This window comes from Bufo bufo, chromosome 1, assembly GCF_905171765.1.
Source record: "Bufo bufo chromosome 1, aBufBuf1.1, whole genome shotgun sequence".
Lineage (NCBI taxonomy): Eukaryota > Metazoa > Chordata > Amphibia > Anura > Bufonidae > Bufo > Bufo bufo.
The window spans coordinates 255288367-255313183 of record NC_053389.1 but is presented as its reverse complement, the minus strand read 5'-3'; the positions used below and the strand labels follow the sequence as shown (position 1 = coordinate 255313183).

At 42.2% G+C, this 24817-nt stretch overlaps 1 protein-coding gene across 1 annotated transcript in view; it reads right to left on the bottom strand.

The window, feature by feature from the left end:
- Window positions 1-24817, bottom strand: part of RESF1 (retroelement silencing factor 1) — a 55365-nt gene that overhangs the window by 5656 nt on the left and 24892 nt on the right. The window contains exon 2 of the mRNA XM_040438946.1: window positions 676-5513. Coding sequence (XP_040294880.1) covers window positions 676-5485 — 4810 coding nt within the window. The 5' untranslated portion in view covers window positions 5486-5513. The remainder of the gene's footprint in view (window positions 1-675; window positions 5514-24817) is intronic.

Sequence of the window (24817 nt, the reverse complement as noted above, 5' to 3'; positions counted from 1 at the left end):
GAAAACGGATCCATCCCCCATTGAATTTTAAATGGTGTTCATGACGGATCCGTCATTGCTATGTTAAAGATAATACAACCGGATCCGTTCATAACGGATGCAGACAGTTTTATTGTTATGACGGAAGAGTTTTTGCTGATCCATGACGGATCCAGCAAAAACGCTACTGTGAAAGTAGCCTTAAGGGGTTGTCCCACCATAACGACATATCTAGCCACTGGATAGGTGTTCAGCATCTGATCAGTGTAAGACTGACCATGAGAACATTTCTCTAATGAACAAAGGGACTGTCACACATGCTCTTATAGATAACTATCTGGTCAGAGGGGAACCAAATTCTGGGACCCGGCCGCCCTCAGATCACAAGAATGTAGGTTCCCGAGTCCACAAAATGAATGGAACGACCATCACATGTACTTGTGCTTCATGCAACTCTATGGACTGCTGGAGGGAGCTGAACATTATACTTAGCTATCCCCAGCAGTCCTATAAATGATTAATAAAGTGCATGTGACCATCATGCCATTCTCTGGGGTGAGGACTCCATTTATTGTGATTAGAGATAATCCCAGACGTTGGATCCCCACTAATCAAATACTTGTTCTTTAAGTTATTGTGAGACAACCTCTTTCCGATACTCCAGAACCACAGACAAACTTTGACTCCAACAATTACCTTCTACTACGCTTTTCTCTTTAGTAGCCTTCAGCTCCCCTTTTTTCTCTTGTGTGGATGGACTTCTGTTACCAAATTCTGGACATAATTTGAACTCGAGCATTTTTGGAGTTTCTCTGTTCTTGGCACGACTTTGGTCAGACTGTGACTGCTTACTATGCACAGAACTATCCAGTGACTTCCTCCTGTCAAAATATTCCTTTTTTTCAGGAGAGTGTCTAATCTGAAGTTTGGTTAGACTTATACCTTCATAAGAAGCCAGTCTTGATCCATCCAGAGGTGACAAGTAGATTTTTTCTCTACTGGAAGTGGTTTTCTGGTCAAGTCCTCTGTTTATCAATGATTTTTTCCCATGACTACCTGCTGGATCTCTGTGTTTTTTGTGCAAAGACTTATACACTCTACTGGTCTTTGGCTGGCCTTTTTGGGCTTGGTAATGGGCTTCCGACTCAATGTTCTTTGTTTTTACATCTATTTTAGCTGGAGGTATTAGTGTAGCTAGTGAACCATTTTCATTTCTCTCAACAACCCTATGCCTTACTTTAGGTGACTCATCTCTTTTATCCACTTTCGGCTCTGGTCTGTTGTTGCAGAGCTCTCTTTTTCTTTCTAGGTATTCTTGTACAGTTGGAACCTTCTTTACCTTTTCATAATGACTCTCAGATCGATTTTTAACCCTTACTTTACACTTGCCCAGAGAAGGAGCTTTGTTATGGGAATGCGACTTGTCCGAACTACTGGATGACTTAAGCTTATTGTTACTACTCACAGATGGCTGAACTATTCTAGCAGGAAGTTTACATTTCTCATTATTGGCTTCATCTCCAATTATACGGGCCATGTTAAGGGCCTTCACTGAATCACCCACTTTTGTATTTTTGTTAATCTTATGGACATTTCTGGCAACACCTTCTTCAACACGAGCAGTCTTCATTTCTTTATATTTCCTCTTCATTTTCAACAAATGCTTGTTTTTCAGAAAATCTGTTCTGACAATAAGTTTCTCCGACTTCCATGGATCCATTTTTGACTTACAACCTGATAAAGGGTCTTGGGCTCCCTTAGTGTTGGGGTCCTCCAACTGATCTTTTGCCTGGAGAATGTTTTCACTCGTCAAGGTGTCATTTTTGATTAATTCCTTCCGAGATTGATCTTCAAGATTAGTTTTACATAAACCCAGCTTTGATTGGATCTCTTCTTTGGAACGGCTTCTGATAATACATGGACCATGTTTACTTTCTAAAGAAATCTTGATTGGTTCAAGCTTTGGATACTTACTAACTTGTGGAAGTATTTCATCATTTTTTATTTCATTAGGTTGCATTTTGAAAGGGCATGGAGAGGAGGGTTTGAGACCATCTGTTGAGGTGTCAAGCCCATCTGTCAAGGGTTCATTCTTAACCACTGCAGTATGTTTGGAAAATTTGTTGGCTAAATCTTGCATCTCTTCCAGTTCTGTAAACTTGCAATTGCATTTTGGTGCATTTCCATTTGTGTGGGTTAACCAACTGAACAAACAACAGAACAGTTCCTTATCTGGGACGGATGTAGTCTCTTCTTCAGATTTCTCTTTTATGGAACTTACTGCAACATCCACCACAAGTGCTTTAGACTCTTTCACATAATGCTCATCCGAAGAACCTTCACCAGAATCTTCACCATGCTGTATAGGTTTATCAGAATCAATTGGAAAAAGCTTAGGGATTTCAGCCTGATCGAGTAAAGTAATATGTATATTGCTATCTGGACTATCAGAAATCTCAAAACAGTCATCCTCTAGTTGTAGAGAAGTCTCCTCATCACTAGGAAGTTCAGGTGTAGGCACACTCATATCTATAGACTGTTGTTCAATAACCTCAGTACTCTCAGATACAATTTCTTTGGTAAAAGTGTCAACAGCACACTCTGTCTGTGTGTCCTCGATGGACCCATCACTTTTACTGCCATAAGAAAAGGATATTGATGTTTGTGGAATTTCAAGTTTTTCTTTAAGCTTCGGTAAAGATATGGCAATACTGTCATGTTCATTTTCAGACATGTAATTTTTAATTCCAAAGGGAAACTCTGTTAGCAGCTCAGACAGCTGGTCAGATACAGTGTTGGATTCTAAATCAAATACATCAGATACAGACAAATTCGGTTCAGATTGTAATCCAAGGCAATCATTTGCTGCCTGCTGATTATCTTCGATGTTGGCAGGAGACTTAAAATGACATGGAGTTTCTGATTTAATGGCTTCTGTTTCTGTGGTAGGAGATACACAATCTGTGGCCTGGGAGGCACCAGATATATTGAAGACCTCCTGAGAACACTTAAGTGTAAAGTCATCCTTTGGATCATTTATTGCCAGTTGCGAGTCAGGTCGCATTTGCAAAGAACCTTCAAACATCATGGCTATGGAGGAATCATAGAGAGAGTTCCCTTTCACCAGAGTACATATCCCAGAAATTTGCAAGTTTTCATCCACAGTTTCCATATTTTCAGTAGAGTTCTGGTCAGCTTTACTAGGGGATGACGAAATCATATTGCTTCTAGCTCGGACGTCATTAAGATTATTCATGATGGCAGTGGCATCTACAGACTCAAATGGTAGATGCACTTTTCTAAAACAGTCATTTTCTTTGAATCCATTGACACGATTGCTAGTCAAAACTTCATCTTGGGGAACAATTTTGGGCAACTGGTTAAATTGATTTACTAATTCCTTTATCTGTACCAGTGGAGGTACAACACCAACCTGACGCTCATTACCCTTTGAAACATGCTCAGGTTTCTGAGCCAGTGTAACTGGGGGCTCATTTACAGGGCTGGTAGCAATTTCTTGTAAAAGATTAACGGAATTAAGGCTATTAATGTGTTGTCTTGATTCTGAATCACTTTTAGTCGGAGCGGAGCTTTGAGGAACAGATTTCCAGAGAGGCAAAGAAGCTTTGATGGCTTCTCTTGAACTAGATGATAGAGGCTTGTTAGCATAAAAATTATCAACGTTTGTTGTATGATTAAGATAACTTTCAGATGATGCTGGAGTCATTTGACCGAGGTTTTGGATAGAAGTTATATGCAGTCTGCTTTGTGAAAGGTTCCCATTGCTGGAATTGGCACACGAAAGGTATTGGTTATTTGACTGTATAGATACCATTGTATTTTCTTTAGGGTCCTGGACTCTCAAAGTCTCAGATCCTATGGCTTGCCCATGGGAATTTGCACTGTTTTGAACATTAATCTGTCTGGTATAATTTTTCTGATTTCCAACAACATCACTGTTATTAGTTGGGTATGCACGATTAGAAAAGGAATTGCTTGGTTGTGAGATATCCTGGACAGGAATATTTACAGAAGCATCATGCAAACTAGGGTTCTGCACACCATGTGTAGTATTTGATGGAGGATGGCTTTGCAAAGTTGAATTTTGTGAAACCTGTTGACCTATAAAGTCATTGGTGGGATCTGTACTGTTTGAGAGGCTAGAAATTAGTGGTGGTCTTACAGTACAAGAACCAGAATTATTCTGCGAGGAACTCTGCATTTTCTGTCTCAAAAGGTTATTCTCTCGGTTGAGTAATAAATACTTTTGTTTGACATTTTGATACACATGTAACAATGCAAGAATATCTGGCACATTAAGTCTTTGGTCCTGTGGTACATGTCCACTGTAGGGTGGGGGTTGTGCGCCCACAGAATGCTGTTCCTGTGGCACTGTATATGACTGTGCGAGCTGTTGAACATTTTGTGCAACAAAGTTTTGGTTTGCATTAGAAAATTGCTGGTTTACAGTAACATTGTTAACATTTGTATTGGATTGAGAATATAAAGATGGCGTTTGCCCAACAGTACATGATGGCAAACTGTTAGAAGGAGGATTGTTGGGAAAGCCAGAATGTAAATTTGGCATCATTTGTTTTTGAGGACTTGGCCCATTCATGTCCTGCTTTGGCTGTAGCGTATTTGTAAGGGATAATGTCTGGGAATTTGATCCTATCTGGTTCTGAATATTTTGTCCATATTGATAATTTGCGGATGAAACAGGAACATTTTTGTCATTCAACCCTTTGTAGGACCCAGCATTTTGAGCAGAGCTTCCAGGTGAGACAGAGTGCATAGCTACAGAGTTTTGTTTTGGCATAATTGTCCGGTAACCCATCTGAACATTTTGACTCTGTTTTTCAGCAGCATAAGAATTCGACATCTGTTGATATGCCCTTTTCTGTGAATATCCACCACTTTGTAAGCTTTGCAGAGACTGTTGAACTTCCCTGGAATTGTGTCCATTGGCACCATAGCACTGCACCGGATGAACTTGCTGTTGGACAACGGGTGCCGGATGAGTCTGCTGCTGGACCATGGGCGCTGGCTGAGCCTGTTGCTGGACCACAGGTGTCGGCTGAGCCTGCTGCACAGTCTGCAGAAGATAGTTTGGATAAAATTGTGTTGGAAAAATTGATACCACAGGGTTCTGAACATTAAGATTACTTTGATGGTTTGTGGCAGTAGTTGTCTTATGCAGCGCATTGCATGAAGAATTATACTGTCCTGGTGAAACCTGCATGGTCTGTTGCACTGGCCTTTTCAACAAAGCAGACTGCTGAATCTTTAATATTTCTTCAGTGGAATTAGCACCCAGCAGACCTTTCAGAAGAAGACTATTGCAACTTTTCGTCACAAACGTCTCAGCAGGATTGTAGGCATTTGGTGGCACATATGCCATCTGGCTCGATATTGTGGGGACTGTGGATGAGGTAGACTGTGGCAAATACTGCTGGTTGTTAGGATGGGCAACTGCCCCACTTGAGTTTCTTCTACTCCAATCCATGCTGCAGATGCTCACCAGCTTTTGTACCCTATGAATAAATAAAGAAATAAATAAATTCTAACATATGCATTCATATTCTATATGTAGTTAAAACACAGGATATAGCCCTGATTCAAGAGTAACAGTTAACTCGAGCAGTCAGAAAACCACATGTGATACAATGGATATGGAGCATATATTATACTCTATTATATTGTCATTTTACATCAATGTGTAATATTAAAATCTGCTGGACCAACAGCAATAACGTGGTTGCCCATACGGCTTCCGTTATCAAGAGACTGTACATTTATTGAAAATCTGCCCCCAAAAAAACAGTGCGGAATACACGCAGATTTTAAAGTGGGTTTGTAAGGCACAATTTTGGGATGTATAATGCAACACAACTGAATTTAAGGCTCAGTTTTTGTTTCAGATCCATGCTAAAAACTGCGCGGATGCATATGGCACAGTTTTGTGCCACTCCCAATTCATCTCAATGGGAGATTAATCCCAAATGTAGACTGAACCGCACTAGAAGAAAAAAAGCAAGCGTTGCTGCCCACTGAAATTATGGAAGCTGCTTGGAGTAGTTTTTGGCACCAACACGTAAAATGTGCCACTAAACCCACTGTACTGGCCCTTACTAATACAACTTACATGATGGGTATATGGGTGGAACATGGTAGTTAACTAATCAGCTGCAGTGTAGAAATGCACATCATTAAAACATTTTCCATTAGTTTACAAAAAGGGCCAATATGCCTCCGTCAGCATGGCCAGTTTAAAACTTATCTGATTCAGTTTTCTTCTAGTTAAACAATAAGAAGTAGAACAAGAAATCAGATTATCATTTAAAACTAAGATACCTTTGAACCCTTAAAAAGGGTTACCGTATATACTCGAGTATAAGACGAGTTTTTTGGCACATTTTTGTGCTCAAAAAGCCCCCTCGTCTTATACTCGAGTCTAGGTCTGTATTATGGCAACTTACATTGCCATAATACAGACCATGACATGTTGGGGGCCGGAGAAGCTGTTACTTACCTTTACAGCTCCCAGCACGTCCGCGCGGCACCTCTGTTAAGCTCCCAGTAGGAGCGATTTGGCCGACCCGAAAATGATATGGCCGCGATTATATATTAAGGGGCCCCGCTCACATAACTGGCTTTGTGTGTAAAGTATTTTACTAGTGTGTGAAACAATCTCTCTCCTATTGATAACAGGTCCAGCCTCTGTACTCACTGTCACGATGAATGCACTGCAGCGAGCGGCCCGGCCGGCGAGTGACTGACGTCACTTAGTAACGCTCCTGCTTCCTGAAGTGGGAGGAGCGTTACTAAGTGACGTCAGTCACGCGCCGGCCAGCTCGCTCCCGCTCGCTGTAGTGCATTCATAGTGACAGTGAGTACAGAGGCGGCCATGTTATCAATAGGAGAGAGGAAGGAGTCAAAATGGGCAACCAGCAACCTGTTCTAGAATATGAGCAGGATTGCTGTCACCAATTTCAGCGCTGCCTTACTACACACTACGCTCTGGCACTTGCCTATAGAGACCACTGGTGAGTTTTCCTGTCAGGCTGCTCAGCCATGATGGCATATTACAGGTAGAATCAGATCATCTATCATAAAAGTGTAGTGAGGCACTCGATAGAATTCTCGATTACAGAAATAGTCGATAGCTGCAGCCCTAGAAGATCATCTGTAATTGTGTTAGGAAAAAAAAAAGGCCTGTAGGCCTGGGACGGGGGGAGTATTTTACTTAAATCAGAATACAATAGTGAAGATTGCCAAGATGGAGTGTGAACCGACATGAACCAATGTTTCTAGGGTTTCTAGGAAATGTTTGTCTTCGTGAATAAAGGATCCAGATGGTCTGCATTCCTATCCAATTTGGGTCCAGTTTTAGACAAATTAACTTTTACAGATTTCCAAACTACAAGATGTTGCCATATATGTCAAAGATATTGCCAATATGCTATCACATGTAATTACGTAATCTACCAAGTCTAATTTTAAGGTATTGTATCCACCTCAAACTCCCAGTTACTCCCATTATCGAAAGGTATATTAATAAATATATTTGGGTGGGATTTTTCAGATCTCCTTAGATACAGATAGACAGTATCCACTATATCAGTGACCTCCACAGTCTTGTTAACAGGCAGCCCGTCCCCTTAACAGAGACCTCCACAGCAGCCCGCCCCTAGGTCCGGTTTAATGCCTGATAGTCCAGCTTTCAGACTCCCTGTCCTCCGTCCAGCACAGGGCCTGGACGGACACAAGGATGTCCTTTTAAACCACTCACTCACAGACAGCAGCACTGAGCGTGAGCTGCATGGGTAAAGTCGCCCTCCCTTCCACCCATGCAGCTGAAAGAAGTTGAAATTTTTACCTTCATTTTTTTTAATTCCCCGTTGGCTGTGGAGTGGGAGGGGGCACGGCCTAACAATCAGGCTAAGCAGGACCTGGGTTGGGATTTTTAAAGTCAGTCTTTTGAGGGTGGCCTGAATGGGCACCCTACCTGCCCCCTGAACTGTGACCTCCACAGCACTCCGCTCCCTTAATGTCATCCACAGCGCCCTGCCCCTTTAAAGCTGACCTACAGCAGTGAAGAAAAATGGCTGGGTTGTTATGGAAACCTAGTGTAAAACTGTGTGTATGTGGAGTCTAAGGGCCTGAGAACTTCTATTGGCTGATAAGGGTCATGTGACCAGGCTTCTATTGGCAAATGCATTTTTTGGGGGGGAATCTCTCAGGAACGGTACGTGCTAGAGCAGAGTTCCCCAACTCCAGAGGGCCCACCTACCAGTCAGGATTTGAGAATATCCCACAGAATGAACACCTATGGTAAGTCCTAAGGCATTGACACTAATTATATCACCTGCTCAATACTAAGGAAATCCTAAAAACATGACCGGTAGGTGGGCCCTGAGAACTGGAGTTGAGGAACACTGCTAGAGAGCAGAGATCCAAACCTTCCAGGATACCTGATGTACCTTTGTTTCTATCTAAAAAAGTAACGTGTTTAACTTCTACAGCGACCCCATTCTACTAGTTAGCAGAGCGTCCACCTGGGCTACAGGAGGGAGCAGTCCTGCCTCTGTACCCTGAACATCACTGAAGTCTGATCTGATCTGTGCAAAGGCTTAGCTCCATCCATCCTTAGCTAACAGTGGTCCAGTTCATGCAGATGGCATCCCCATAGAGGCTAGCTTGCCAGCGAGTAAGGACCAGTCATGTGCATGGAGCATCAGTACTGATGTCTGAAAAGTGGGCAGAGCTTGCTGGTGCAATGCCACAACAGTTTTCATGAATAGAAGCAGCAAGGTGTAAATGCCCAGGAGAGCACACAGGAGAAAGAATACTGACCTCACACAGACAACTACTTGGAAGAGCTGCAGCAGGAGAAGAGCCATCTGTGTCATCTAAGAGCAGCAGGGGGAGGGGAAAGGAAGTCTTAGGCAACATCCCCCAAATATTCATGAGAAAAACCATCACAGAATGTTGTTACATGCCCCCACTTCTCTGCAACTACATGTAAATAAAGGGGCCAGGGCAGTACTTGGCATGTGTCTAAATAGCATTTTTCTTTTGCTATACCTCACGTATCTAATGTATATATTCCTGACCATCAGGTTTGCAGAGTGTCTCATTTTATGTAAGGGTACTTTCACACTTGCGGCAGGACGGATCCGACAGGCTGTTCACCCTGTCGGATCAGTAATTCCGCTGTTTCGCCGTGCCGCCGCTCCGTCCCCATTGACTATAATGGGGACGGGCAGAGCTCTGGCGCAGTACGGCAGTTCGCGGTGAGAGGCCGCCGGACATGCAGTACTTTTAGTTTGGCGGCCTTTCGCCGTGCGCTGCCGTGCTGGCGCATGCCCCAGCCAAGCAATTGATAGCGCAGGCGCCGGATCTAGCTGCAGAGAAGGAGGACGCTAAGGAAGAGCTGGGCGGGCAGAGGAAGAGGCTGGGGCGGGGATATGACGAAAAGAGGCAGAACAGCCTGGGCTCCAACGAGGTGAACGCCGCCCTGGGCACTTGCGAGCCCTAAATTTACATATGAATAAAAGTCAGTTTTTGCCTTGGGGGAACTTCACAAGAAAACATCAAAGGTACCATTAGAATCATAGACTGCTATGCTAGAGCGCTATGTAAGCGGTCTATAAGGTCAAAATCTGGTGACAGACTCCCTTTAAGCACACAGCCAAGACAACACAGGAGTGGCTTATTGACAACTCTGATAATGTTCTTCAGTAGCTCTGACTTTGAACATCTCAGGAGACCTGAAAATGGAGGTGCACCGATGGTTCCCCATCCAACCTGACAGAGCTTGAGGGGGAATAAAAAAAATGACAGAAAATCCCCAAATCCAGGTGTACAAACCTTGCGGTATCATACCCAAGACAGCTAGAGGATGTATTTGCTGCCAAAGGTGCTTCAACTAAGTACTGAGTAAAGAGTCTGAATACTTCTATCAGCGCAAGATTTTAGTTTTTCTTTTTCAATCAATTAGAAATCTTTGCTAACAGTCTGGATAAAAAAATTTCATTATGGGGTATTTAGCGCAGAATGAGGGGTTAAAAATATGAGAAAATGTAAAAAAGTGAAAGTCTAAAGACTTTCCAAATGCATTGTATATAGGTACATTTCAGTTAGTCTTCACTTAAATTTTTACTCTGACTTATGACTGGCCATAGTTTCATTGCTTAAAAAAAAAAAAAAAAAAAAAAAGTTTTTTGTTGGGCTTTGCAGGATGGAAAAGCATAGTGTACTGCAGAGTTCAGGGTAAAAAATAAAATAAAAAAATATTGGAACAATTATAAAATTAATACAATGAAAACATACCACACTGAAATGATAACCCTAAACCAGAGAAGCCTCCCTAGGTCCCTGCTAGGGAAAGCACACTCAAAAAGTATGACGACAGCAGGGCTCTCTGCAATGAGAACACTCATTTAAGCCATATTTTTATCATTTGATAAACATTTCACTATAATGAGGATGTATGAGCTGTTAGGAATTCAGAAATAAGGGCTAAACATCCGGCCATCAGAACAGCAACATGACTGACAGACAGCATACATAAACTACTTTGTAGAGAAAAAAATAATAATCTGAAAGTTAAGAGCAATTAAAAATAACTTACTTTAACCCCAAATAAAGTGCAATTTATAAAAAGAAAATTGCCAACCTTTAACATACATGAAGCAACTTTCCATTATTTCCCCAACAATTTAGTTGCTGCACAATCTCAAATACAAAGAGCATTTGGGAAACATCAAGCTTCTCCTTACAGTATCAAGTTACATGAACGCTGCCTTTACGTTATCAGGGGAGATGGGATATAATTTGTTTTTCATCCATTTTCAACCTTTGTTTGGCCTCCTGAGCATTCCTTTCAGTCAAAACATCAGCACCTATCATTATAACCAAACTACAGGAACAACATCAGGCTCTCATATATAGAAGGTAGTGGATTACTGTAACTATGCTATAGGTATGTGCATGATCTCTCTCTCCAATCAACAGGGATTGTAAACGGTCCTAATAAAGAATCTGTCTTAAGCAGACCCTTTAAGTAAACACTTGAGCACCTGTCAAGAACTCTGGTACAATGAACACCGTGCTCAGTGTGTACTCTAAACAGTACATCGGTTCTTTGAGGATCCAGTCCATGGGAGTACAGCTTATGGACAATCTACAGAGTAGGGCAGATTTACTAAACCTGGCTAAAATGCAGTGTAAACTTTGGCAATATAAAGACCCGCCAAAATTACCACAGTAGCTCAGGAGGGTGACAAGTTTGGCGCTCGGCTAGACATCAAGTGGTTGGCTTACTTTGTGTCCGTTTTGTGGCAAAATAGGAGTGCATTTTAGACCATGCCCCCTAAATGCTAAACCACACCAGTGTCACCCCCTCAGCGGGCAAGGCAAAGTGGATTATTTTTATTATACTTACTTCACAAATATCTGAAATAAGAGGCACCAAATTTTGTTCTGGGGGCCTTGGTTGGGGATCTCTGTCACTGGCTTGGGACCTTTGGCTCTCTGCCTTTCTTCTCTGCCCCCTTCCCATTATTGTTCTTATTGTCGCTGGGAATTTTTTTCTATACTACTGTCTGTGTTGATATAGACCAGAAGTAACCTCTCTCTTATGACATTACTTTGGTGCCCACACATGCAATGTCTGGTTAGTTTATGTTTGGGCTGAAAATGATTAACCCTTTCAGGACCCTACCATTTTTCACCTTAAGGACCAGGCCATTTTTTTGCAAATCTGACATGTGTCACTTTATGTGGTAATAACTTTAAAATTCCTTTACTTATCCAACCCATTCTGAGACACTGTCACATTGTACTTCATGGCAGTGGTAAATTTGAGTCAAAATATTTCATTTTTATTTAGAAAAATAAAAATTTACCAGAAATTTGGAAAAATAGTTATTACTTTATATTTCCTATATGTCTACTTCATGTTTGGATCATTTTGTAAAGGACACTTTCTTTTTTGGGACGTTAGAAGGCTTAGAAGCAAATCTTGATTTTTAAAGACAAATTTTCCAAAACCCAATTTTTAAAGGACCAGTTCAGGTCTGAAGTCACTTTGTGATGCTTACATAATAGAAACCACCCATAAATGGCCCCATTTTAGAAACTACACTTCGCAAGGTATTCAAAACTGATTTTTACAAACCGTTAACTTTTTAGGCGTGTTTCACAACAATTAAAGGAAAATTAAGAAATTTCAGAATTTCACTTTTTTGGCAGATTTTCATTTTAATCCATTTTTCCAGTAACAAAGCAAGGGTTAACAGCCAAACAAAACAATATTTATTGCCCTGATTCTGTAGTTTACAGAAACACCCCATAGGTGGTTGTAAACTGCTGTACGGGCACACAGCAGGGCGCAGAAGGAAAGGAACGCCATATGGTTTTTAGAAGGCATATTTCACTGGAATAATTTTAAGTTGCCATGTCACATTTGAAGACCCCCTGATGCACCCCCTAGAGTAGAAATTCCAAAAGTGACCCCATTTTGGAAACTATGGGATAAGGTGTCAGTTTTGTTGGTACTAATTTAGGGTACATATGATTTTTGGTTTCTCTATATTACACTTTGTGAGGCAAGGTAACAAAAAATAGCTGTTTTGGCACAGTTTGTATTTTTTGTTATTTACAATGTTCATCTGACAGGTTAGATCATGTATATAGATATGGCAGGTTGTTGCTGACGCGACAATACCAAATATTTTGGCTGTTTCAGTTTTATATAATAAAGCATTAAAAAATATATATTTTAGTGTCCATATTCTGAAAGCCATAGCTTTTTTTTATTTTTTGGGCGACTATCTTATGTAGGGTATAATTATTTTTTTTCGGTATGAGATGCCGGTTTGATTGGTACTATTTTATGGTGCATATAACTTTTTGATCGCTTGGTATTACACTTTTTGTGATGTAAAGTGACAAAAAAAAAATTGCTTTTTTTTACACCATTTTTATTTAATTTTTTTATGGTGTTCACCTGAGAGGTTAGGTCATGTGGTATTTTTATGGAGCCGGTCGATACGGATGCGGCGATACCTAAAGGAGAAAAAAAAATTAAAATAAATGTTTTGGCACCATTTTTATTATTGGGTTTATTACAATGTTTATCTGACAGGTTGGACCATGTGGTATTTTTATAGAGCAGGTTGTTACGGATGCAAAAATACCAAATAGAATAACTTTTTTTGGCTGTTTGTTTCTGTTTTACATAATAAAGCATTAAAAAAAAAAAAAAAAAAAGATTTTTAGTGTCTCCATATTCTGAAAGCCATTGTTTTATGTAGGGGGCTCATGAGGTGATGGTTTGGTACCATTTTGGGGGGGGGGGGGGGGGGCATACACCTTTTTTGATCGCTTGGTGTTGCACTTTTTGTGATGTAAGGTGACAAAAAAAAAATAATTATGGTTTCAGCACAGTTTTTAATTTTCTTTTTTCTACAGCGTTCAGGTGAGGGAGTGGATCATGCAATATTTTTGTAGAGCCGGTCGTCAGACGTGGCAATACCAATTTTTTTTTTTTTTTACAATTGTGTATTTTTTATTTTTTTTTTACTCTAAACATTTTTTTTATTATTATGAAAAAACACTTATTTTTGTCCCACTCTGGGACTTCAACTTCTAGGGTTTGATCCCCTCTGCAATGCATTACAATACAACCTGTATTGTAATGCATTGGCTGTCCGCTTTTATGATGACAGCCTGCCTGTGAGACCCAGCCTAAGGGCTGGATCTCACAGGCTTCCGTAGAAGACAAGCTCCAATGCCTATGGAAGGCATCGGGCTTGCCTTCTCTGCCATAGTGTCCCCGCCACTGCAGTGCAGGGACCCGATGGGGAAGCGTAGGGCACCCGTAACATCCGCATGGCGCGGACAGCTTTGATCATGGCATAAAAAGGGGTTAACACGCCGGCATCGGTGTTTTCACCGATGTTGGCGTATGCAGCAGGAGCCTGGCTGTCAGTGACTGCCAGGTCCGTGCTGCTGATCGGGCGGGCACAGCCAGCCGATCAGCCTGCTGTACATGTACGGCGCTGGTCCTCATGTCACATCCACCAGCGCCGTACATGTACGGCCGGGGCCTTAAACTTTCTACTTTTGATGGTCAAAAGGTACTGTCTGATTGTATATTTGCTTTGGTTATGCTTTGTGCATGTCTTGTATACTTTTCTAATAAATAATAATAAACATTAATTAAAAAAAAATAAAAAATACAAAGTGGGCCAGCATTTAGTTTGTTTATATCCAGGTTTGCCCATGGACAGTGTATGAGCTCTACTTCTCTCAAGATCTTTGCTAAGGAAGAAGGTTACTGAAGGACATAACCATCGCTTTATACACATCTCTGCTAACGTTTATATATGAAAAAAAAAAATAAATTTGCGCACCACAAATACTCAATGCGGATGAATTTTTGGAGGAACAACATACAGGAGTGTAAAATACTTAAACAGAGAACATCTGCTCTCGGGTCATTCCAAAGGTCTCATTCGCTCGGAAGAGGAAGTTACTCATATAGGTTCGGAGTAAAATGGCGATAACATATGCATGGGTAACAAAATAAAAAAAATAAATAAAAAAAAACTTTGTGCCCAAGCACAATTGCCCATTAACAAAAAGTGCAACTAGTTTTCATGGTTTTGCTACACTCTAGTGGCAGAGGAATGGAAAAGCAGAGCGTGTACTCAGCACTCATCTGAATCAACAGAATAAATCTAACTCCGTGAGAGATTAAAAGCAGATGCTCTTGCGCAAAGTATAGATTGGGTGAAACCACTTACTGGGTGTTGTGGTTGTGTAAAACCTCCAGAAATGTTAATTCTGCTTAGTGGGAAAGCCAACAGAAAAGTCAAAATAGTGTTATATAAGATCTCAGACTTCAGGGTTCTATTACAGTCCAATCCTACAGCTTTAATAGCAGTAGCTCCAGGCATTCCTTGCTATAACCAGGTCTTTCACACAGAACTTATGGAATGTGCCGAACTCCCTCCCCCCACCCAGGCTCTTGATCTCTTCTGTCCTCATCTTCTAAATAGTCTGCAAAATTCGAGGTGGAGATACAAATGTGTTCTAAAGATAGGGGGGGGGAAACAAAACAAAAACTAACTACTTCACAATAAATTTGGGTCCACATATCAGGTTAGGCATGTATAAGTTATCACTTCCCTCTCGGATATTTGTCATTTGTGGAATTTCTACAGTTAATCCTTCAGCATACAAAAGGTACTGTTGCTCCTATTTTGGTCAAGAGGTCACATCCTAAAAGGCTGCAAGGGGAGTGTGGCCACAAAAAGTAATGCGTTGTCCTTGCAGGGTCTAATTTTACCTCCACCGGTTTAGCAATTGGCACCATCACAAGTTGATTGCTCACCTCCAATAATGGATACTGTCTCATGGATGGTATGGAGCCATCTGAAAAGTTTAAAAGAGACTTTGGCTACTTTCACACTGCCGCTTTGGTTTCCGTTTGTGAGATCCGTTCAGGGCTCTCACAAACGGTCCAAAACGGATCAGTTTTGCTATAATGCATTCTGAATGGGAAAGGATCCGCTCAGAATGCATCAGTTTGGCTCTGTTCAGTCTCCATTCCGCTTTGGAGGCGGACACCAAAATGCTGCTTGCAGCGTTTTGGTGTCCGTCTGACTAAACTGAGCCAAACGGATCCATCCTGGCACACAATGCAAGTCAATGGGCACGGATCCGTTCTGACACACAATTGACTTTCAATGGTGTTCAAGACGGATCCGTCTTGGCTATGAAAGATAATACAAACGGATCCGTTCTAAATGGATGCAGACGGTTGTATTATCTGAACGGATCCGCCCGTGCAGATCCATGATGGAGCCACACCAAAAGAGTGTGAAAGTAGCCTTTGTAGCTCCTATACCTGTTAAATAAGACAAAAAAAAATATCTTTAACAGAGCCAAAACGGGTCCGTCTTGAACACCATTGAAAGTCAATTGAGGACGGATCCGTTTTCCCATAGTCTTACATTGTGTGTCAGAACAGATCAGTTTGACTCAGTTTCATCAGATGGACACAAAAGCGGAATGGAGACTGATAGGAGCCAAACTGATGCATTCTGAGCGGATCCTTTTCCATGCAGAATGCATTAGGGCAAAACTGATCCGTTTTGGAGCACTTGTGAGAGCCCTGAACGGATCTCACAAACGGAAAGCCAAAACGCCAGTGTGAAAGTAGCCTAAGTGGACAGAGTGGAGTGAAAAAAAAAAAAAAAAAAGTTAAAAAATTTAGGCGTAAATAATGCTTGTGCAGAAACCTGCAACTTTCTGGTGGCAAATAGCCCATGATAAATTTCCCTCCTTTGTGCTAAACACCATAAGATCTAACGCGCAGGTGGAGTTCAAATACACTGCTCAAAAAAATAAAGGGAACACTTAAACAACACAATGTAACTCCAAGTCAATCACACTTCTGTGAAATTAAACTGTCCACTTAGGAAGCAACACTGAGTGACAATCAATTTCACATGCTGTTGTGCAAATGGGATAGACAACAGGTGGAAATTATAGGCAATTAGCAAGACACCCCCAATAAAGGAGTGGTTCTGCAGGTGGTGACCACAGACCACTTCTCAGTTCCTATGCTTCCTGGCTGATGTTTTGGTCACTTTTGAATGCTGGCGGTGCTTTCACTCTAGTGGTAGCATGAGACGGAGTCTACAACCCACACAAGTGGCTCAGGTAGTGCAGCTTATCCAGGATGGCACATCAATGCGAGCTGTGGCAAGAAGGTTTGCTGTGTCTGTCAGCGTAGTGTCCAGAGCATGGAGGCGCTACCAGGAGACAGGCCAGTACATCAGGAGACGTGGAGGAGGCCGTAGGAGGGCAACAATCCAGCAGCAGGACCGCTACCTCCGCCTTTGTGCAAGGAGGAACAGGAGGAGCACTGCCAGAGCCCTGCAAAATGACCTCCAGCAGGCCACAAATGTGCATGTGTCTGCTCAAACGGTCAGAAACAGACTCCATGAGGGTGATATGAGGGCCCGACGTCCACAGGTGGGGGTTGTGCTTACAGCCCAACACCGTGCAGGACGTTTGGCATTTGCCAGAGAACACCAAGATTGGCAAATTCGCCACTGGCGCCCTGTGCTCTTCACAGATGAAAGCAGGTTGACACTGAGCACATGTGACAGAGTCTGGAGACGCCGTGGAGAACGTTCTGCTGCCTGCAACATCCTCCAGCATGACCGGTTTGGCATTGGGTCAGTAATGGTGTGGGGTGGCATTTCTTTGGAGGGCCGCACAGCCCTCCATGTGCTCACCAGAGGTAGCCTGACTGCCATTAGGTACCGAGATGAGATCCTCAGACCCCTTGTGAGACCATATGCTGATGCGGTTGGCCCTGGGTTCCTCCTAATGCAAGACAATGCTAGACCTCATGTGGCTGGATTGTGTCAGCAGTTCCTGCAAGACAAAGGCATTGATGCTATGGACTGGCCCGCCCGTTCCCCAGACCTGAATCCAATTGAGCACATCTGGGACATCATGTCTCGCTCTATCCACCGTCACGTTGCACCACAGACTTTCCAGGAGTTGGCAGATGCTTTAGTCCAGTTCTGGGAGGAGATCCCTCAGAAGACCGTCCGCCACCTCATCAGGAGCATGCACAGGCGTTGTAGGGAGGTCATACAGGCACGTGGAGGCCACACACATTACTGAGCCTCATTTGACTTGTTTTAAAGGACATTACATCAAAGTTGGATCAGCTTGTAGTGTGTTTTTCCACTTTAATTTTGAGTGTGACTCCAAATCCAGACCTCCATGGGTTGAAAAATTTGATTTCCATTTTTTTATTTTTGTGTGATTTTGTTGTCAGCACATTCAACTATGTAAAGAACAAAGTATTTCAGAAGAATATTTAATTAATTCAGATCTAGGATGTGTTATTTTTGTGTTCCCTTTATTTTTTTGAGCAGTGTACAACACAAAAGGTTTTTCTACCTACTGTAGTCAGTGTTTTATACAAGCAGACATGTCTACCACACCTAACCAGACTGCTAACAACCCTTCACATGAAAGTTGTAGTTTCACGAGCTGGAGTGCCACAGCATTATGCTTCCTCCATCGCATTGGCATTGTGCATACATGGTGGAAATGTTATTTTTGGCATCTGCCACACACAGGTTATTTCAAGCAAACCTACAGCAGTGAAGCGTATCTAAACGACTTTAGAACACAGCAGCAGTGTGCCCTCCAACAGTCCTGGCAAACACACCATTCGTAGGATGATCTGAACCTTGGGACAGATGAGAACAATCCACTGCAAATGTTTCATCTACAGCAGTGGCAAGTCTCTACATCTACTGGTACACACTTGGCTAAAATCACAAATTTAAAGGGGGTGTCCACATTGCTCTCTGCTACCCCCCCCCCCTTTGTTACGTGCCTTTGAGTGGCTCCTTTAACCTCTTAAGGACACATGACGTTGTTCCGATCACTGCCGCCCGGCCGGCAGTGATCGGAACAAGGTGCCTGCTCAAATCATTGAGCAGGCACCTAGGCTAAATGTGCGGGGGGGTCCCGTGACCCCCCCATGTCAGCGATCGCAACAAACCGCAGGTCAATTCAGACCTGCGGTTTGATGCGCTTTTTGCAGTTTCTGATCCCCGCGGTCCCTGACCGCGAGGATCAGAAACTTTATAATGTCCAAAATAGATCTGTATACCCCCCCCCCCCCCCTGCACCCCTAAGTGATTTTAGCCCGGTGGGAGGTGCAGGGGGAGGGTTGCGGGATCGCGATCCCCCGCCCGCCTCCCCTTGAATGATCGTTGGTGGTTAGTGGGTATACCAGGGTGCCAGCACATTGCTGGCACCCTGGTATAAACGGCTGACATCTGCGATGCGATGTCAGCCGTTTAACAGTTTCCATACAGCGGTCTGTATGGACCGCTGTATGGAAAAAGTTAACAGTAAGAGGGAGCTCCCAGACAGTGCCTTTGCAGCCCCCCGATGGGAGAGAGAGAGCTCCCAGACAGCCCACCGACAGATCCCCTCCTTACCCTTCCCATGGCAACAGGACGCCGTCTCAGGCATCCTGCTGTCCATGGTGCTGAACAGATCTGTGCTAAAGGCAGAGATCTGTTCAGACAAAGTGTGAGTGAAATACAGTACAGTACAATATATATTGTACTGTATTATACAGACATCAGACCCACTGGATCTTCAAGGACCAAGTGGGTCTAGGTAAAAAATAAAAAGTGAATAAAAGTGAAAAAAAAGTAAAAATCAAAAAACACATTTATCACTGATTAAAAATGAAAAAAATAAAATTCCCTACACATGTTTGGTATCGCCGCGTCCGTAACGACCTGATCTATAAAACGGTCATGTTACGGTCATGTTACTTTACCCGAACGGTGAACGCCATAAAAATAAAAAACTATGATGAAATTGAAATTTTGCCCACCTTACTTCCCAAAAAAGGTAATAAAAGTGATCAAAAAAGTCGCATGTACGCCAAAATTGTAACAATCAAACAGTCATCTCATCCCGCAAAAATCATACCCTACCCAAGATAATCGCCCAAAAACTGAAATAACTATGGCTCTTAGACTATGGAAACACTAAAACATGATTTTTTTTGTTTCAAAAATGAAATCATTGTGTAAAACTTACATAAATAAAAAAAAAAGTATACATATTAGGTATCGCCGCGTCCGTATCGACCGGCTCTATAAAAATATCACATGATCTAACCCCTCAGATGACCACCGTAAAAAAATAAAAACGGTGTAAAAAAAGCCATTTTTTGTCATCTTACGTCACAAAAAGTGTAATAGCAAGCAATCAAAGTCATATGCACCCCAAAATAGATGCCAAACAGTCATCTAATCCCGCAAAAAATAAGACCCTACTTAAGATAATCGCCCATAAACTGAAAAAACTATGGCTCTTAGACTATGGAGACAAACATTTTTTTTGTTTTAAAAATGAAATCATTGTGTAAAACTTACATAAATAAAAAAAATTGTATACATATTAGGTATCGCCGCGTCCGTGACTACCTGCTCTATAAAATTACCACATGATATAACCTGTCAGATGAATGTTGTAAATAACAAAAAAAAAAAAAAACGGTGCCAAAAAAGCTATTTCTTGTTACCTTGCCGCACAAAAAGTGTAATATAGAGCAACCAAAAATCATATGTACCCTAAACTAGTACCAACAAAACTGCCACCCTATCCCGTACTTTCTAAAATGGGGTCACTTTTTTGGAGTTTCTACTCTAGGGGTGCATCAGGGGGGCTTCAAATGGGACAGAGTGTCAAAAAAACCAGTCCAGCAAAATCTGCCTTCCAAAAACCGTATGGCATTCCTTTCCTTCTGCGCCCTGCCATGTGCCCATACAGCGGTTTACGACCACATATGGGGTGTTTCTGTAAACTACAGAATCAGGGCCATAAATAATGAGTTTTGTTTGGCTGTTAACCCTTGCTTTGTAACTGGAAAAAAAATATTTAAATGGAAAATCTGCCAAAAAAGTGAAATTTTGAAATTGTATCTCTATTTTCCATTAAATCTTGTGCAACACCTAAAGGGTTAACAAAGTTTGTAAAATCAGTTTTGAATACCTTGAGGGGTGTAGTTTCTTAGATGGGGTCACTTTTATGGAGTTTCTACTCTAGGGGTGCATCAGGGGGGCTTCAAATGGGACATGGTGTCAAAAAAACAGTCCAGCAATCTCAGCCCTCCAAAAACCAAACGGCGCACCTTTCACTCTACACCCCGCTGTGTGGCCGTACAGTAGTTTACGGCCACATATGGGGTGTTTCTGTAAACAGCAGATCAGGGCAATAAAGATACAGTCTTGTTTGGCTGTTAACCCTTGCTTTGTTAGTGGAAAAAATGGGTTAAAATGGAAAATTAGGCAAAAAAAAATGAAATTCTCAAATTTCATCGCCATTTGCCAATAACTTTTGTGCAACACCTAAAGGGTTGACGACATATGTAAAATCAGTTTTGAATACCTTGAGGGGTGTAGTTTCTTAGATGGGGTCACTTTTAGGGAGTTTCTCCTCTAGGGGTGCATCAGGGGGGCTTCAAATGGGACATGGTGTAAATAAAACAGTCCATAAAAATCAGCCTTCCAAAAACCAAACGGCGCACCTTTCACTCTACGCCCCGCTGTGTGGCCGTACAGTAGTTTACGGCCACATATTTGGTGTTTCTGTAAACAGCAGAGTCAGGGCAATAAAGATTGTCTTGTTTGGCTGTTAACCCTTGCTTTGTTAGTGGAAAAAATAGGTTAAAATGAAAAATTAGACAAAAAAATGAAATTCTCAAATTTCCTCCCCATTTGCCAATAACTCTTGTGCAACACCTAAAGGGTTAACAACGTATGCAAAATCAGTTTTGAATACCTTGAGGGGTGTAGTTTCTTAGATGGGGTCATTTTTGGGTGGTTTCTATTATGCAAGCCTCGCAAAGTGACTTGAGACCTGAACTGGTCCCTAAAAATTGAGTTTTTGTAAATTTCTGAAAAATTTGCTTCTAAACTTCTAAGCCTTATAACATCCCCAAAAAATAAAATATCATTCCCAAAACAATTCAAACATGAAGTAGACATATGGGGAATGTAAAGTCATCACAATTTTTGGGGGTATTACTATGTATTATAGAAGTAGAGAAACTGAAACCTTGAAATTTGCAAATTTTTCCAAATTTTTGTTTAATTAGGTATTTTTTGGTGCAAAAAAATTTTTTTTTGACTTCATTTTATTAGTGTCATGAAGTACAATATGTGACGAAAAAACAATCTCAGAACGGCCTGGATAAGTCAAAGCGTTTTAAAGTTATCAACACTTAAAGGGACTCTGGTCAGATTTGCAAAAAATGGCCTGGTCTTAAGGTGTAAAAAGGCTGTGTCCTTAAGGGGTTAAAGATTAAAGAAAGGCTTTAACTGAAAAAAAAAGAGTTTACTGGGTCCAGAAGGCCATCCTGTAACAACAGTCTTGTGATCAGATGCTTTACAACAAAATTTGTAGACAGCAACATGTGTTCCTGCCAGTCAAGTTTCACTTTAAACCACAAACGCAATTGTCTACTCCCAGTTCTTTACCACAGAATGCCGCTTACCAATCCTTGGTGGAAAGGTATTTCAAATAGAGTGTAAATCTCGCACCGTTCAGTATTCGGCGCAGTGAGAGAAGGATGCTCGGTGGTTGCTGGCTTCCTCACTGCGCCGTTCAGTATTACTGAACGGTGCGAGATTTACACTGCAGACCCGGCCGGCGGGAGGAGAGCAGCGCTGCCCTGGCCCTGTCAATCAAGAGAATAAGGGCGTCAAGAGGTGGGCAAACGGAGCCTCTAGGAGCCCCCCTGCTCTTAGATGCCAATTAGCATATTCTAAAAGTTTGTTTTTCTCAATAAAGGCTTCAGGCAGTGAGATGGCACTAATATAGTTCTGTTCAGCTGATATAAGCACATCGCTAATGTCAGCCAGCTTAATACCCATTTTTCAGGTGAAAGAAACCTCAAGTTACTTTTGGCCTCACTCAATGGAGTTTAAGTATGGTAACAGACAGGCAGAAGGGAAGACAATTCATTTCAGGGAACAATATTATACACAAGGGGTCTTTTAGAGACCAGGTGAAAGGTCATTTATTGTAAATCAAGGCAATGGGGAGAACACACTGCAGTGGGGCATATATTAGTGAAAGGGATCTGCTTCTGTATGCACCCCGATTCCTCCTTCATCCCCAATGACAGGCGCCTGGAGAGCTATGTCAATGACACGCACACACAGTAAACATAGAATGTGTCGGCAGATAAGAACCATTTGGCCCATCTAGTCTGCCCAATATACTGAATACTATGGATAGCCCCTTGGCCCTATCTTATATGAAGGATGGCCTTATGCCTATCCCATGCATGCTTAAACTCCTTCACTGTATTTGCAGCTACCACCTCTGCAGGAAGGCTATTCCATGCATCCACTACTCTCTCAGTAAAGTAATACTTCCTGATATTACTTTTAAACCTTTGCCCCTCTAATTTAAAACTATGTCCTCTTGTAGCAGTTTTTCTTTTAAATATTCTCTCCTCTTTTACCTTGTTGATTCCCTTCATGTATTTAAAAGTTTCTATCATATCCCCTCTGTCTCGTCTTTCTTCCAAGCTATACATGTTAAGGTCCTTTAATCTTTCCTGGTAAGTTTTATCCTGCAATCCATGTACTAGTTTAGTAGCTCTTCTCTGAACTCTCTCCAAAGTATCAATATCCTTCTGGAGATATGGTCTCCAGTACTGCGCACAATACTCCAAATGAGGTCTCACTAGAAACAGCTCTGATTTTATTTTGAGAATACGGCTTCTTATACATACAGGAAACAGATGTGGTTCACATATACAATGGTGCCGAGTAGAAACAATTCCTTATATGGAAATAAGGCTAATGTAAATACCGTATTTTTCGCCCTATAAGACGCACCTAGGTTTTTGAGGAGGAAAATAAGAAAAAAATATTTTTAACCAAAAGGTGTGCTTTTGGTGGGTTTGAACTAATGGCGGTCTGTGCATGACACTATTATGGGGGCTCTGTGGATGATGCACTGTTATGGGGTGGGGGGTTCTGTGGATGGCATCATGACGGTGGGGTGGGGATCTGTGGATGGCATTATGACGGTGGGGGGGGGGGGGGGATCTGTGGATGGCACTGCTATGTGTGCCATCCACAGATTCCCCCCACCATCATAATGCCATCCACAGATTCCCCCCACCATCATAATGCCATCCACAGATTCCCCCCACCATCATAATGCCATCCACAGATTCCCCCCACCATCATAATGCCATCCACAGATTCCCCCCACCATCATAATGCCATCCACAGATTCCCCCCACCATCATAATGCCATCCACAGATTCCCCCCACCATCATAATGCCATCCACAGATTCCCCCCACCATCATAATGCCATCCACAGATTCCCCCACCATCATAATGCCATCCACAGATTCCCCGGGAGGGACTGTAGTAGGCGGGGAGAGCGGCGGGCAGTGCAGGCACTGTACTGTCCCTGCCGCTCAGTATGTACTGTATTATACGTAGTGTTAATCATAATATCTAAACTGAATAATGATGCGCTCCCCCTGCTCTTACCGGTACACATGTCAAGCTCCTTTAGTAAGCACTAGCAGCTAGCAGGCAGGCCGGGCGGCCGTAACTCACTGAGGTCACGTGCCTGCTCTGCCTACTTTATGAATGAAGTAGGCGAAGCAGGCACGTGACCTCAGTGAGTTACGGCCGCCCGGCCTGCCTGCTAGCTGCTAGTGCTTACTACAGGAGCATGACATGTGTACCGGTAAGCACAGGGGGTGCGCATCATTCAGTTTAGATATTATGATTGACACTACGTATAATACAGTACATACTGAGCGGCGGGGACAGAGTACAGTGCCTGCACTGCCCGCCTACTACAGCCCCTTCTCCCTAATACAATCGCATATTGCGATGTAAATTGCCACCATTCGCCCCATAAGACGCAGGGGCACTTTTCCCCCACTTTTTTGAGGGGGGTAGTGTGTCTTATGGGGCAAAAAATACAGTACATTCACCCTCTAGTATGATGTCACCCAACATCCTGTCATTCATACAGATCATATAGCTTATTCTATTTAACCCTTCAATTAGCACTCCATATAGCTAGAACAATCAAGTGAACCACTAATCAGTCACAATCCCAGGAAGAGTATGGATGCAAGCTTTAGGGGAAACTATCATGAATGCCCACCATCGCTGAATTACTTACACATATGCTAGCGAAGATAATCAGTATAA